This window comes from Pseudozyma flocculosa (genome assembly GCF_000417875.1).
Source record: "Pseudozyma flocculosa PF-1 unplaced genomic scaffold scaffold00015, whole genome shotgun sequence".
In the NCBI taxonomy this organism is placed as follows: Eukaryota; Fungi; Basidiomycota; class Ustilaginomycetes; order Ustilaginales; family Ustilaginaceae; genus Pseudozyma; species Pseudozyma flocculosa.
Genome location: NW_006920883.1, coordinates 515,596 through 531,174, shown reverse-complemented (window position 1 = coordinate 531,174; position 15,579 = coordinate 515,596). Strand labels below are relative to the sequence as shown.

The 15,579-nt window shown below is 66.0% G+C and overlaps 2 protein-coding genes across 2 annotated transcripts; one reads left to right on the top strand and one right to left on the bottom strand.

Annotated features, from left to right (window-relative positions):
• Positions 1–514: 514 nt before the first annotated feature.
• On the bottom strand, positions 515–6,568 carry PFL1_04653 (uncharacterized protein; the record flags this gene model as incomplete). Its single annotated transcript, XM_007882179.1, has 4 exons — positions 515–2,229; positions 2,338–3,108; positions 3,234–3,431; positions 3,571–6,568. 4 exons carry the CDS (start codon positions 6,566–6,568, stop codon positions 515–517), a joined length of 5,682 nt encoding a protein of 1,893 aa, XP_007880370.1.
• Positions 6,569–12,379: 5,811 nt separating this feature from the next.
• Positions 12,380–14,776, top strand: PFL1_04652 (uncharacterized protein; the record flags this gene model as incomplete). Its single annotated transcript, XM_007882178.1, has 3 exons — positions 12,380–13,132; positions 13,287–13,602; positions 13,695–14,776. The coding sequence occupies 3 exons, from the start codon at positions 12,380–12,382 to the stop codon at positions 14,774–14,776; spliced, it is 2,151 nt and encodes a 716-aa protein (XP_007880369.1).
• Positions 14,777–15,579: the final 803 nt, after the last annotated feature.

Genomic DNA, 15,579 nt, shown 5'->3' with positions numbered 1-15,579 from the left:
TACTGCCACCTACTATCCATATTTTCTATGCTTTGTATGAGCAGCTGGATGATGGTTCTTGGCCAAGTCTTTCGCTGACGGCAAAGGGTGAAGGGAGGGCTGCGCGGGTCACGGCTCGTCTTCGGGAAGCGTTGCACCATCACACTTTAGCATTCAGAGCGCCTCGATCCGATTCAACCCGACCCGACCCGTCTCGCTCCGCTCCGCAACGCATCGCACCACATCCGCACAAGGGCGGGATGTTCAACAAGGCTGGATGAAGAGGCCAGCTGGCTGTCCGTGGATGACGATTGCACGTCTCGTCGACAAGGGCGAATGGATGGAAGAGTGAGTGAATGGGATGGACAAACACGAAGAGAGGGGCCAGTGCGAATGGCCGAAAAAGGAAGAAGAAAGAAAGAAGAGAGGAAGACGAACGAAGCGGACGAGACAGGATGGATGGTGGTTGTGACATGGAAGCAGCGAAGAGGGATGGGGGGCAAGGAGCACAAACAACACAGAACGACCAACGACCTCAGACGGCGTTAGTGGCCGAGGACGACGCGTTGCTGAGGAAGCTCTTCAGGTCCTTGATCTTGCTGCTGGCAATCGTCTGGCCGGGCTGGGTGCGCGGCTCGACGACCAGGCTGCGCTCGTAGAGCGCCTCGTCGTCCATGACGGGCACGTCGACAATGAGCTTCTCGACGGCCGGGTTGGGCTTGATGACGCGGTCGTACTGCTGGCAGCGCACAATGGCCATGACGGCCTCGTCCATCAGGCTAAACTTGCGCCAGTGCACCAATCCGTCGCTCCGCTTCGACGGGTTGCCGTCTGAGATCGACAGGATGTCCTGCAGGTGCACGCCCACGTACGGGATCGTGGCGCCCTCGGAGTTGTCGAGCGCCAGCCGGTAGGCGGCGTTGGAGCGCTCCGACGACATGAGGCGCACCAGGCTCTGGTGCACCTTGTTGACCGGCTTGCCCTTGAGCAGCTCGCGCGTGTGCTTGAGCCGGTGCACCGCCGTCTTGCTCAGCCCGCCCAGCACGCTGTTGAGCGAGCCGTAGTTGTTGTCGTGCCGCAGGATCGAGGCAATGTTGTAGAACTTTTCCAGCAGCCGCGCCCGGTGCTTGGCCTTGCCCTGCGCCAGGATCATCGAGCAGACCCACGCCGAGATGTAGTTGAAGTGCGCAATCGAGCGCGCCACGGGCCCGTCGCGCAGCTCGCGGGGCACCAGGATGTGGCGCAACAGGTCGCGCGGCCGGATCGCCGTAAACAGCCGCCACTCGAGCCGCGTCAGCTCGGCCGCAATCACCTCGTCGTCGACCTCCATCAGCGTGTTGGAGATGGCCCGCAGCGCCGCCTTCTGGTCCAACGGGCGCAGCGCCGCCTCGGCGCTCAGGTAGCTCGCGCTCGGGCTAGCCGGCGACGCGAGGCCGCTGCCCGGCGCATTGACCGTGCCGCCGCTGCCGCTCGCGCTGAGGCTGCTGTTGGCGTTGGCCGCCGCCGAAAATGCGCGCAGATTGGCGGCCGCGCCTTCATTGGACGATGTCGTCACGTCCGACGCGCTCCGGTTGCGGCCGTCCAGGAACGGATCGAGGGGGGTGGGCAGCAGGCTGGTCTCTGACCCACCCCGGCCCAGGTTGACGTCGGAAAGGCTGCGAACGGGCGAGCTGGCGTCGTCGTGCGCGCCGGGAGCCAGTCCCTGCGCCGTCGTCGCGGGAATACTGCTGGAGCTGACGCTCGCCCCAGAGGCTGGCGTAGACGGCTTGAGCAGATCACTCTCGCTGCCGCCGCCGCCGCCGCCGCCGCTTGCCGAAGCAGCAATGCTATCAGCAGAGACAGCAGCCACCGCATCGTCGCCGTTTCCGGACGCCTCGGAGACGGCCGGCGCGGTGGGAGCGCCCTCGACCGCCTTGCTCCATACCGCGTCGATGTCCGGAGCCTGTGCGGCGGCCTCGACCGCGTAGCGAATCAGGCTGGCGGTGTGGGTCGTTGACGGGTGTTGCTGGAGGCGGGCGTAGAAGCTAGTGAGGAGCGCATACGTCTCCGGGTGCGATAGGTCGCCCGGATAGCTCTGCACCCACTCGCCCAGCATGTTGGTGAGCCGGATCAGCGCGAAGCGGTTCATCACCAGCTCGCTGCTCTCGCCCGTCGCCAGCGCCTCGAACCGCGCCTCCATCTGCCGCAGCAGGTCAATGGGCCTCGCGAAGCCGCGGTAGAAGACCATGAACATGTCGCGGAAGCGCTCGTCTGGACGAGGACGAGACGGGGACGGTGCAGGAGGATGAGAGAAGGGTGAGGGAAATGATGAGCAGGCGAGTCATTATCGGGACTCGTCTCTTTTGCGCCACCACTCACCGTTGCCAGATACGGCCGCGTGGAAGAGCTTGTCCCACAGTTCCTCGATCGTAACGTAGCCGCCGGCGGACCTGGCGTTCTGCAAGCCGATCCTCGCCTTGGCCAGGCTCTCCTGCAGAGCCAGGTCGTCCTCCTGACTCCCCGTGTACGAGGGCGCGTCCGAGAGGTTCGACGACACGGTCGCGTTGCTCATCTTGCGCGGCGTGTTTCTCCATTCGGCCAGGCTGACCGACGAAGCGTTGTGGCCCGAGGCCGAAGAGGAGCCCTCGAACGACGACTGCTCCATGCTGACGTCGAGCGAACCGAGCCGGCTCGGGGACGGGTCGAGGTACGAGCTGGCACCGCTGGCGGCACTATCGCCCCGAGCGCGCGACGACAGCGTCAGGGAGCTGCGATGGGGAGAAGCGCCCGAGTCGTCCGGCTGATTGCGCAACGCCTCCTGGTCCAGTGGCATGGGCTGACCGTCCAAAGAGGCACGTGATGGGGACGCCTGTTGCTGCGACGGGCGCGCCTGGCCGTGCGACGGCGGCACGGTCGAAGCCACCGGGCGCCTACCCTTGCCCGTCCTCGCCTTGGCCACCTCCTTGACCAGGTACGAGAAGCAGTCCCGCATCCGCTTCTTGCCCTCCTCGCTCTCGACGGTGCATTCGGCCAGCCCCACGTTGTAGACGCTCGCCATGTCGCTGGCGTAGTACGGGTCCACTGCCTTCGGGTGCACCTCGGACTTGCAGGCCAGCATAACGGTGCTGAGGTTGCTCAGGGCAAAATTTTCTGCAGCGGCGGAAGTGGTCAGAGACACGGGGGAAGGGGGGCGGCGCGCGAGGGGCCGTGTTTAGCCTGGAAGCGCCATACATCGCAAACGACCCGTCGGGCGAAAAGGGGCGCTCGATGCTCACCGAGCAGCTCGGACATGCCGCGGAACGAGGAAATCTGGGCTGCATCGTAGCAGAGGATGACGGCGTCGATGTGCGGGAGGAACTTGGGCCATGCGAAGCGTTTTCCCGGTCCGTTGAGGAGCACCGAAGCATCAATCTCCAGCACTTCGATCGTACGTTGCTCCTGGTCGACCACGCAGGCCGTCGAGTGCGATGTGACTGCGCGGCGGCAGCATCGTTTCAGCAGATGGAGGTGCGAGAGCAGCATTGTCAGCCTGTCAGTCCGTCCGTCAAAGTGCACGCCATGCCGAACGACGCGCGCGGCAGCTGCCGTGCCATGGTAGCCCAGCCCACTCACCCTTTTCCGACAGCACGTGCGGCTTGGACAGTCCAAATTGCCTCAGCCCCTTCTTGATGACGGTCGATTTGCCCGCCTGGCTGTGGCCGACGACGGCGATAACGAAGCTGGCGTGCGACTTGGGTTGCGACTTGACTTGCTGAAGCAGGCTCGCGCTGCTACCGCTCCGGCTGCGACCACCGATACTGGGCCGACGGTCGCTCGCAGCATCGTCGGCACCACCATTGGCAGCCTCTCCGCGCTCGGAGGCGGTGCGATGAGATGAAGACGGTGCATCGTGCCGGTCATCAAGCGGGGCAGTCGAGGCGTTGGCTGCTTCGTGGCGTCTCGCGGCTGCCGAACCGGCCGCCAAGCTGGCAGGGGAGCTCGAGGAGGCCGCAAACTGCACGTTGAGCCGCTCCAGGGGTGAGTTGATCGTCGGCGCGCGACGCTCGGCCAGGTCCAGACCCGGCACGATCTCGTTGCAGAGCAGCGAGCGCGGTCTCGACTTGCTCGTTACGAGCATGCGGCCAGACGCGTTGTAGGTACCGTGGCCAGAGCTCGCTGGAACCGCGCCCACCGTGAAGCCTCGCGGGCGGCCTCGGATCGTGCCGCTGGGACCGAGCGTCGTCGACGCCTGCGGTGTGGGCACAGGGTCGCTCGGCACCGAGGGTGCGGCCATCGATGACATCGAGCGGCCCATCTGCGCCAACGTCGGTGGCAGACCAGATGGCCGGCCGACTGGAATCGATGCCGGGGTGGCGCCTGCCACGCCAAGACCGCCATCGATGGTCGTCAACGGAGCCGTCGCCGGTGCGGGCCGCTCTCTCGAAACAGAGGCATCTGCCCCCGCGAGCGCGCCCTGCCCAAGGCTGAAGCTGCGATTCCGACCGTTGGCGTCATCGAGGCCAGTGCGTACGCCGACGCTGGGGTGTACGGCCGCGGTGTAGCCGCGCATGCGGCTGCTGCTGCGTCCCGGCGGATTCGCGCCAGGCGGTGGCGGGGGCAGCGGCGAGTTGGGCGTCGGCCGTGGTGGAGGGAGGGCCGCGCCCGTGCGATGCGACCGCAATGGGGTCGCGACGACGGGCCCGCCGACAGCGTGGAACGACTGCGAGGTGGTTGGGCTCATGGCGGACGGTCCAAACGAATGGCTGGCCGGAGAGACGGGCGAGCTGCTGGGTGCCGAGCTGGTCGAGGCCCCGCTGGCGCTCGAAATGGCCAGCCAGCGTTGGTGCGATGCTGCCAGGTCGGCGGACGTCGAAGAGCTCGACCTAGAGCTCGACGCCGTCAGGTCCACCCTCGAAGGCGTCTGATCGACAGCGGAGGGCTTGGCGCGCTCCTGCTGCTGCATCGCGTCCTGCCGCAGCGTGCTGGTCGATGTCGGCTCATGCAGCGTCGGGCTTCCCAAGCTCAGCCAAGGTGCATCGAGCTGATCAGACTCCTCGGCGAGGGAGAGCGAGCGCTCCTTGTCCCGCTTCGACGACCTGGTCCCACCGTGCCCGCCGCCGCCGCCGCCGCTGCCGTGGGTCGAGCTACGAGGCAGGAAGGAGGCTTCCGGAGGGATCTTGGTCGGTGAGGATCCGGACAGCTCGGCATCGTAGAAGGTGTCGACGAGACTGCGAGGGCTGCTCAGGCCAGATTGAGCGAGGTCTTGGTCATGCTCGGTCTCATGATCAAAGTCGCGAGAGCTCGAGGAGGACCCGGAGTCGATCCAGATCTGTCGGCCGTGGCCAGGCCGCTCATGCCGCTGCGGCACCCGCTGCTGCTGTTGCGTCGAAGAGACGCTGCTCGAGGCAGAGTGGGTGGAGCGCGGCGGGCGGGCCAGCTTAGCCTGGGCTCCGAAGGCCTCGTCCCGTCCCAGCATGGCCGCCACCGCCGTCGAAGTCACCGGCGAGCCGCCGTGGCTATAGCCACCTGCGGCGGCTTCGCCAGCCTGCACGCTGCCGGACCGCCGCTTGCTCCGCCGCTTGAGCTGTTCGCGCAGCGTCTTCTTCATCCGCCTTGACTTTTCCGCGTCTCGGTAGGCAAGGTAGGCCGCCTCGTCGCCGAAATCGGTGCGGCTCAGCTGCCGCCGCTCCTCGCGCGGCTCGTCGTCGGCGGCAAGGTAGGACCGCGTCGCGCTGCGCGGCCTCGTGCTGAAGGTCTTGTCCGAGTCGGCACCGAGGTCGTAGGACAACGACCGTCGTGGAATGATGGGCTCGAAGCCAGCGCCGCCACGCCCGCCACCGTGACCGGTCGAAGAGGCGGCGCTGTCGGCCGATGCGCTCGCAACCATCCCAGAGCTTCCCGGGAGCCGATGCACTGCATCCGAGCCAGAAGCACTCGAGGCTGTGCCCGCGTCGATGCTGACGGTCGCCTTGGGCTCATCCGCACCTCCCATGGCCTCGGCGGAGGCGATGATCGGAGAGTGTGGCCCGCTCTTGGTCCCCGGATCCTCTTGGGCCAGTCCGGAAGCGGTATCGGACGGCTCGATGACCATGGGCACGATCAATGCGGGTGGCACGGCCGCTGCTGGTAGCGCCGGCGTTGCTGCGTCATCGGACCGGTTCAGGCCCTGTTCGGTGGCTGCAGCGGTCTCAGACGGAGCGGCATCTGGCGGGTTGGCCGCTCCTCCTTTGCTCCAGGAACGTGACCGGGTCGGGCTGGCGAATTCCGCAGCCGCGGCTGGGCCTGCCTCTTTGGCAGGCTGATCGGCAGCGGCGGGCGTGTGGGCTGCAGAGACGCGGACTCGCCTCAAAGGCTTTGGCGTCTCGGAGGGGCCAGCTGGGGCGGCGCCGCCCGCCGACGAGGCCGAGTACTGCTGGATGAGCCTCTGCACGCCGACAAAGGAGCCGGCCCCTTGCGAGCGAGGTAGGGTCTTTGCACTGCCTGCAGCTGCCTGCAATGGCGGTGGGGCGGCGGACGGGCGAGACGATTGTGTATCTGAGGCAGCAGCGGCTGCACCGTCCTTTGCGGGCCGCTCCCAGAACGCCGCCAGGGACGGCCTCTTTCGCTCGCCTCGATCAAGCGGCTCCTCCATGGTGTTGCTTGACGAGCCCCGATGCGGGCCGGTAGAGGAGCGGCGGTCTCAGGTGCGCGGAGCCCTGTTCGGAGCGAGCGACAGTCGTTGCAATGCGCCGCCGTTGGAGCGTCGAAAGAGTCCGCCAGCCGCGATTGGCGCTCTGAAAGGTTTCGCTTTCGATCGCGATCGCAGATCGGATGCAGAGAGCGCAAAGAAGTAGGTCACGACGTCCGGGCTCGCAGTGAGGGGCGGGGCGAGAGCAGGCGTGACAAGGAGGTGCGTTGCGTGGGGCGAGTATCAATGGCCGGCTTGGGTGGTCATCGTCGGCGAGCAAGTCTGGCGATGCGGTGGAAGGATAGGAGCGAGCGGCGCTACTGCGCTGGCGAGTGCAAGGCTGTCTGGACGAGGGCGGCAACGATTGCACGAAGGCGGCAAGAATTGCGTCGATACCTCTCGAGAGCAAGGATCCTGGACGCAGCTGATGGACGAGAAGAGCGAGGCGCAGCCTGCAGAAGGCGACAAAGTTCGTGATCAAGCGGCCAGGCGGAGCGGTCGCACCAAGTCGGCAGAGGAGTGTCTTGGAATGCAGGAGGTCGGAAAAGGCGGGGAGGGTCGGGGAGCACCGGAGGGTTGGCAGACGAGCAGCAAGCAGCAGCGCGTCACAGAGTGGTGTTGTAGACTGAGCAGGGGAAGACTGGCAAGACGACGCAGCAGAGAAAGAACGGGCGGTCGGCGCCAGAGTGGTCGAGGGTCTCGGTGCGGTGTAGGTTCGGCGGTGTAGGGGCGGCAGGGTGGTAGTATGTAGAGTAGAGTATTGCTCCGTGTCCGCAGCGCCGCTGTTCGGCAGTGTGGTTGAAAGGCGCAAGAACGAGACAGAGAGGATGAGAGCGAGAGGGTGAGCGAGGAGGAGAGCGAGGATGAGAGCGAGGACGAGGATCAAGCAAGATGAGATGACAGCTAGGTGGCCACCAGAGACAGAGAGCGAGCGGGCCAGGCTAGGCCAGCGCCCAGCCTAAGGCCTAGCCTAGCCTCCTCGGCGGCGGGCGGGCGTGGGCGGCTGCAGGCCAGAAACACACACACGCACACCGGCGCCGCTGGCCTAGCCTAGCCTAGCCTAGCCTGGCCTGGCCTGCCCGCCCCTCGAACGCGCGCCTCTTCTCTGGCCCGCCTGGAGGCGGCGGCGCAAGGGGCCCGTGGTCCGCGCTCTCCCAAGCGAGAAAAAGCAAAAGAGAGCACAGCGCAGCGCAACACAGCACAGCACAGCACAGCACAGCACACCGACCGCACCGCTTCAGCTCGCCGGTCACCAAGCAGCACATACAGAGGCCAGGCAGGGGGTGCGGGAGAGGGATATGAGAGGGGGAGAGAGAGAGATCTCGAGAGAGAGAGGCTCGAGCGCAACCAGCGCCAGGCACGCCTCGACGTCGGCTTGCCCCTGGACGGGCCTGGCCTGCCCTACCTGTGGTCTGCCTGGAGGCTTCACCTCGCCTCGGCCCCATCCCGTCACCGCTGCTCTCTCTGTTGCAGGCCGCGGCCGCCGCCACCGACCGTCTGGTCCTCCGCGTTCCCCTAACAGCCAGGCCAGGCCTCTTGCTTCTTGCTCGTGGACCCCTCCTCGGGCGCCCGCTCACGGTCAGAACGTACAGCGACGCCACACACACACTCTACCACTTGCTCCCAGAATTACTCTGCGACCGTGCCTCGTCGTTGCTGCTCAATGTCGTTGGCCCGTCGTGCCGGCCCGTGGTACCGTAGCCTGCCTGGCCAGGTCGGGCCGCCCTCGATCCAACAAAGAGGCAGAGCAGTCGCGAGGCAAGCTCTCGTGTCAACGCCCGGCATCGTCCTTGGCTGCTCGACAAAGGGTCCAGCAGATTGCGCAGTCGACGTTGCACGGCACCTTCGCCGTGGCACGGGCGAAGGGATGTATACGCCACCGACTGGATCCAAAGGCCTTTCGAGACGTCGGTAGGGGGTAGCGCTCACGACACCAGGTAACGTTGCCAGCCGGACCCCACGTCCGCGCGCCCGTGCCCCACCGAGGGTAATGGCCGAAGCTCGCCGGCATGCTGATCCCTCGTCGGGCGAATGATCGAGTAGATTGAGAGGGATGCGGGCCTCGTTCGCCGCTCTTCTTCCTTGCGAGCCTGCCTTGCCTGCCATATGCTTTCGCCCCCACCCATCCCTGAGCCGTCGAGGCCGACGGCAGAGAGCAGCCACCCGACCACCCACACTTTGCTAACTACTTACCGCGCAGCTTGTAGCCTGGGCGGGCGGGTGATCGATGCTGGCTGGTCCCGAGAATGGTTCGCCGAAAGGCCCCGCCACCGTGCGCCGGGCGTCGAACAATGCTGCTGGTGCCCCCCACGGGCCTACGTAGTGTTGCTGGCATCGACACAAGGCAACGCAACGCAACGTAACAGCGGGGCCGCGCCGTGTCTCTACCCACCTGCGCTGTCGATCCAAGTACTTACCTGTCTCGTCCGCCCTGGCTCGGGCCGGAAACGATATCCCGAAGGGCGCTCCTATGCCACCCGGTCGCTGGCTGGAAGAGTCCGGAGAGCGCGTCCCGTCGTCGCGGGTGGTGGGTGGCGAGTCAGACGATGCCCGCGCTACCGCCTTCCTCCGCCAACGTCCAGGCCTGGCAAGGCTCCTCTGGCTCTAAGATCGTTTTCGCGGATCACAAAGGGCGACTTTGGCCCTCGGGGTGCGGCCGTCGACCATCCTCCGCCGAGCTGGACTTCGCAGCCACACAGGCTCGTTCGCACTTGATTGAGCACGATGCAGCCTGACCTTGCCGTCGCCAGAGAGGCTCAGCTTCCTAGCCTCGCCATCCACTACCCGTTTCGGTGTGGCGTTCTCTCTTTGCCTCGTCGTCCAGACCGAGTTCGCCAGGGCTACCTGCTGTCGTTTGCCGGTGTCGGCGCCAGACGGTCGGATCCCGGGCCGACTCTTCTTCACGGTGTGTCGACCACTCCTTCTTGCTGCCAGCTCGGGCTGCCGGCCGGTCTCCGGAGCCCATAAAGACGAGCGGCTACTTTTTCCTTCTTCGACGGGCCTAGCCTGGCCTCCTCGTTTTGCATAAACGGTGGCGCTGGTGCCACGTCCAAACACGCACGCGTATGTACGTACGACGTTTGGGGCCGCCTCCGCACCTTTCCACCAAGCAAGCACGGTACAATACGCACGGTGCACACCACCTGCGCATCGACTGCGCGCCTGCGACACTAGAAAGGTTGCGCACGCTCTCACGCGTGGTGCTCAGCAAGAGTAGTCCGGCCCCGTGTCGCCGCCGTTTCATGGCAGGCTAGCAGGTTATCCCTCCGGCCTCCAGGTTGTGGCGACCCGAGGTGCGGGAAGCGCTCGGCGTGGCGGACATACGAGCAAACATGATCGCGACGAGAGGACAGCGCCGCGTGGGCTGGGCAGCATCGCCACCAAGCGCGGATGAGTCAAAGTCAAGACACCAGCAGAGCCTGTCCCGAACCATGACTCTGTATCTCCAGGCTGACGGGAGCCAAGAACGGTGTGATACGCCTTCTTCTTGCTTGCGTCTTTCTCTGTCGCGCTGCTGCGTGTCTGCGTCCATCCCCAACCCCGCAGCCCTGTCACCGCCGACCAGGCCTCCCGTCTGAAACCAAGGTCTGCGTTGCGTCGGAGCGTGTCGCGTTGATCGAACCCCTTGTGGGAAACAGCCCAAGGGCCCTCTCTCCCGGCGTGACCGGCCAAGCCCGGCTCGACAGCCAAGAGCGAGGGATCAGCAATGCCTGGCCGCGCCGTTTCCGAGCCCGGCCGACAACATGCTCGCGTGGCTGAGACTCGCGATGCCACCCTCGAGCCGGGCGGCGGTACGTCGTATGCGTGCTGGTCGCGACGTGTCTCGGGCCTGGTACCTGGAGCGATCGGACCTATGCTGGCTGGCGCTCTGTCGCTTTCTCCCCGAGCGAGCTCGATGCGTTCTCGGCCATCTGAACGACCAGTTTCATCCAGGGCGAAGCAGCGACCAGGGCAAAGCCAATTCTGATCAGTCTTCAGAGTTGCCCTTGGCCGCCACCTCGTGACTTTGTCCCTGGCAATCCGCAACACCGATGCATATACGCAGTCCAGGGGCGATCCAGGGCGAGAGCGCGCGATGGCGACGACGACGAGAGCGTAAAGCCAAGAAGAGGAGAGGATAGAGCGGCAGCGACACGCTGGGAGGAAAGAGACTGACGCGCCTGACGACCCGGAGCATCGGGCCCCAGAGACGAGCCAAGGTGCGACGTGGTGCTTCGTGACGCCTGCTCAGCTTGGCACACGTACGCATGCAGAAGCAGGGATGAGCGACGCCCGCGGGGCGGTGGAGCCACGGACACGGCTCTCTGGCGGCCAAGTCCTCAACACCAGACCGCAGCCACCACCACAAGCTGCCCGAGGTTCGGGAGCAGGCAGGCAGCTCGGGTGCATGGCAGGCCGGGCCAGCTCGCCCTTGGTTCGCTGGTGGCCCCGATCGACGCCGATGGACCGCCAGAGGCCTGGCCTGCCCTGCCCTGCCTGGCCAGGCCGCTTTCACGCTTGCCTCGTCGAGGGCCCTGGGGCTGGCCGGCCGCCGATTTGGCTGGCTCGATCGATCGGTGCGCGCGATGCCATCTTGGATTTTTTTCGCCCTGGTTCTGTGCCCAAGAGGCTTTCCAGATCGGCGCCTGGCCTGGGCCTGGCCTGCTGGGGCTGGCCCTCGCCCCCTGCCGATCCTCTTTCTGAGGCCGAGGCGAACAGACGCGCGTGCGTTGGCTGGCTGGCTGCCCGGCTCTGGCCGTCCGACGAGGGTGCACCCGCACGAACCGCACGGCACCACATACACTTCTGCCCCCTGCCTGGCCTGGTACCGGTAGGTCTGGCTCCTCTCTGGCTTCCATCCACGCAGCCCACACCACCTACACTCTCCAACTCGCATTGCCCCTGATCGCCTCGTGCCATCTCTCCTTTGCATCCGACCACCATCGCCACCCTCCCCACCCTCCGAGTCGATCCGTGATCCGGCCGGTCCACCGCACCTCCCTTTTGGCAGTCGAAGCTCGGCGGCTCTCTTCGCGTGTTTGTCGCTCGGCGCCCGCCCTTTCCGGCATCCGATTTTGGATTGGCGGCCTTCCTGATCTCATCTGGCCGGCTTTTTTGGCTTCCAGATCGGGCATCCTTTGGCTCCCCCGCCTCGCTCTGGCCCCGCCGTCCATCTTCAACCACCATCACCGACATCCGGCATCGCCCATCCACCGGCAACCATCGCCGTCGGTCGTCACCAGTCTATCCCAACACCATCGAGCTACGACCACCTCCGGGCTCCCCTTCCTCGCGCGTCTCTGTGACCCGTCACTGCCACCTCCCGTCTGGCGGCCTCGCTCGTCTCTGCTCGACTTGCTGCTGCTCAGCCCCACTCCGCCATCGGGCGCGTCAACCGTCAACTTGCCGGCGACTGGCCGTTCCTCTCGACTGTCTCTACCGCTTTGGCCCTCGGTTCATCTCGACGACCGTCGCTTGCTCACACTCGACATCATCGAGGACCGAGACGTCCTCGCCTCCACCTCCCACGCCGCCACGACGCGTAAATCCGCCCTCACTGCCGCCGATCCGCGTCCCATCGGGGCCATCACCCTCGACCCACCGTGCTAGCCGGCCGCCAACCATCACCGCAACACGGCGTGTTTCAACATTCGATCCGCTCGGCTCTGACCCCCTCGGGACTGATCGCACGCGCCTTTGCTATCCGCTGCGCTTCGACCAGACTTGCACGCGCAGCTTCGGGCACCGTTCATCGCGGTCCACAACCGAGCTACGGCCCCGCACATATCGATCACCATGTCTTCTGGCCAAGTCGACGCTGACAACACCGGCAACGGAGGTGCCGGCGACATCCACAGCAGCCACGAGCACGATCATACTCAGAGCCTGTTTGGATCAGGTCTAGTCAAGGCGTCGGGGATGCACTTCGACAGCGAGCCTTACACTCACGTCGGCGACACACTCTCGAACGAGCAGAGCGAAACAAAGGATGCATCCCGCCTCGACGTCTCTTCGGACCACCATGCTTCGCACCAGTCGCCCCCGGTCAACGGTGTCACCTCGCCGCAGCAGCAGCAGCCGCCCCCACCCGCGCCCCAGCAGCAACAGCAACAGCAGCAGCAAGAGTCGCACGGCAATGCAGCGCTGACACCTCACCCCGAACCGCCGCAGCCGGAGCCATCTGGGGCGGCCGAAGATGGAGCCCAGGCACCCATCGACGACGGCCAACCGGACCAGCACGACCTTACCCACGCCGCCACGCTCCAGGCACTCGCCGAACTCCAGTCCAGTTCGGTCTCGGCCGCCTATGCGGAGGCTCCAAAGGACACTACAGCGGCCAGCAGCCACCCTCAGGATGGCCCGAGCGCGGGCGACGACGCGACTGCGAGCCGCGAGCCTGGCGCTGCACCAGCCAACGGCATCCCGAGCGACGCCCCTCAAGGCCCCGAACAGGCGTCCAGCTCCGCTACCGGCGACTCTCAAGCCGCTCCCGCTGCTTCAACGGCCGAGCCAACGCTGTCCAAGAAGATTGCCGAAGACCTGCGAGGGGTGAGTTCAGGGCATGATGCAAGCGGCTCGCGTCTCCGGTCGCTTCTCCGCTTAGGATGGCTTTACCGCGCCTCTCGTCGATGATGAATGGCTCACTAACCGTCCTCGACCTCCGCTCACCTCCTTCCATGTCCGCGATGACGCTCCCACACAGATCCACGCTGCTGCCGCGACGATTGCCAACTTCACTGCCGCCCACATCAACAAGGGCGCCATCCCTCGGGCCATCGATGTGCAGGCCGCCGTCGGGCGAGCGCTCAGCATCACCCAGGCACTGACCTCGCTGCTGTCATCGCCCGAGATCGCGGCCGCCGCGCCCAACGACGACCAGACGCGCAGCCTGTACGATTTCTCGGCTCCATCGACGCCGAGCCGCGCCGGTCCGCTCAACATGCTCGCCACCTACTCTCCTTACGACCTCTCGGTATTTTCCAGCGGGCGAAAGCGGGGCGGTGGCGGCCCCAGGCAGAGTGAGTGTTTGGACGACGGGGCTGGGCGACGATTCGCATGGCGCTGACCCCCTCTGCCACATTCGCCTCCCTCTCTCCTTCTCACTGCGCAGGCACCGCGCGCAAGCGTCGACGCTCGGAAAAGGGCGATGCCAAGGCCGAACCTGGCGGCGATGCCGCTGCGGGCGGCAACCAGTCCGGCTCGGGCCAAACACAGGCCGGAGGCGACGCGCCGAGGACGCCAGGAGGCTCGACCCTTGGCCCGGACGACAGCATGGACGCGACGGGCTCGTCGGCCAAGGATTCTTCGGAGCACAAGGGACCCGTGTACAAGAAGCGCAGCCGGGCGCCCGTCATGTCGCCTTGCGCTTCGTGCGGCACGCTCGAGACGCCCGAGTGGCGGAGGGGTCCCGATGGCGCGCGCACGCTGTGCAATGCGTGCGGGCTGCACTACTCCAAGCTGGTGCGCAACCGGCAGCGGGCGATGCAGGAGGAGCTGCCCGAGGGCGGCATCCCGCTGGTCCCGCCGCCGCCAGTGACGATCGAGGAGCTGCGCGCATCAACCAAGGCGCACAACATTGGCGGAGCGCCGCCCGGCCGCTCTGGTGGCGGCGCCGGCGACGGTGCTGGCCCTTCTGGGACCACGGGAATCAACGGTACGCCATCGCGCTCGTCGTCCGACGACCGCAGCTTCGCGATGCCCGTATCGAGGGCGCCGACGGGGCTCGAGTCGACGATGGTATCGAGCAGCGCGAGCTTGCCGCTGCTGTCGCACGCTGGTGGCCCATCTGACGTGGCGGCGCCGACTACGACGTCCAGCCACGATGACTCGTCGATTGCCCCGCAGCTCCGAAACCAGGGCGTGGGCGAGATGCATCACTCGCCGTTGGGCGTCTCTGATGCCCCCGCAGTCTCCTCGTCGGCCGCCACCGCTTCGATCCCGTCGTCATCCGCTGCGCCGGCTGTGTCCGGCGCTGCGGCTGTGGGCGCGATGCAAATGCACGACGACAGCACCGTCCACGTCCCGGCTGCCCCGACGCCGGCTCCGATCATGACGGCGGCGGAAGGCTCGCACGATGAGACGAGCAAGACGATGGGCATGGATGCGAGCATCCAGGCTGGGCAGCAGGCGGAGCCGCCCGCGCACCAGCTTGGCGCGACGACGGGCGACGAGAGGCCGATGGATGAGGCCTAGGTCTCGCTGGACGCGTCACCCTGTCACGTCAATGCCTTGAGAACGGCAACAATGGAAGGCGCCCGCCGCCCGTCGTCCGCCGACTGCTATACCTCTTCTGTTCTCTTCTCTCGCTCTTTGCGTCTCGTCGTCGGCTCTCATGTGGATCTTAGGGTGACTTCGGCCCTCTGTCTAATTTGTGGATATCCCGTCTTCTTCGCCTGCTGCTGCCGTTGCTGCCTGTAATCCATGCCCCTCAGCCCCCCTGCCACGACACCCCACGCTCGACGCGGCAGCATCCCGGCGCAAAGATCCGACCCGCCACCGGCACAGTCTCGACCACGCACTCCTTGTCCGCTACGAGGTCGGAACCATGTTGCATTTGTACCGTGCCAGACAGCAGCTCAACCGTGGGCTTACGCAAGCCGATGTCGCCTCTGTCCGGCTGCACACTGTCCACAAATCAAGCCTCAAATGGAGACGAGGAACTCGACGCACTCAAACGATCCTGTACCCTTCGTTCAGGTCTTTGTGAGGAACAGGTTGCGAGTCTGGACAGAGAGCTTGATGGGTGACTACCGGCTCGGGAAGAGGAAGGCGTCGACTGCAAGACCGGTAGCGGACGTCCCCCTGTCCTGGATCCGGAACGCTATGCCGTCGTGCCTCGACTAGAGTGGCCGTACGATCCGTTCGTGTGGCGACGGCTGCCAGCTTGAAGGCGGCTACCAGCCACCTACTTACCCTTGGGCTTGTGGGGGTTGCCGGACGGTCCAGTCTGTTCCCCCACCGCAGCGCGCGTGCCTGCCTGGTGAGGTTGGGCGAGG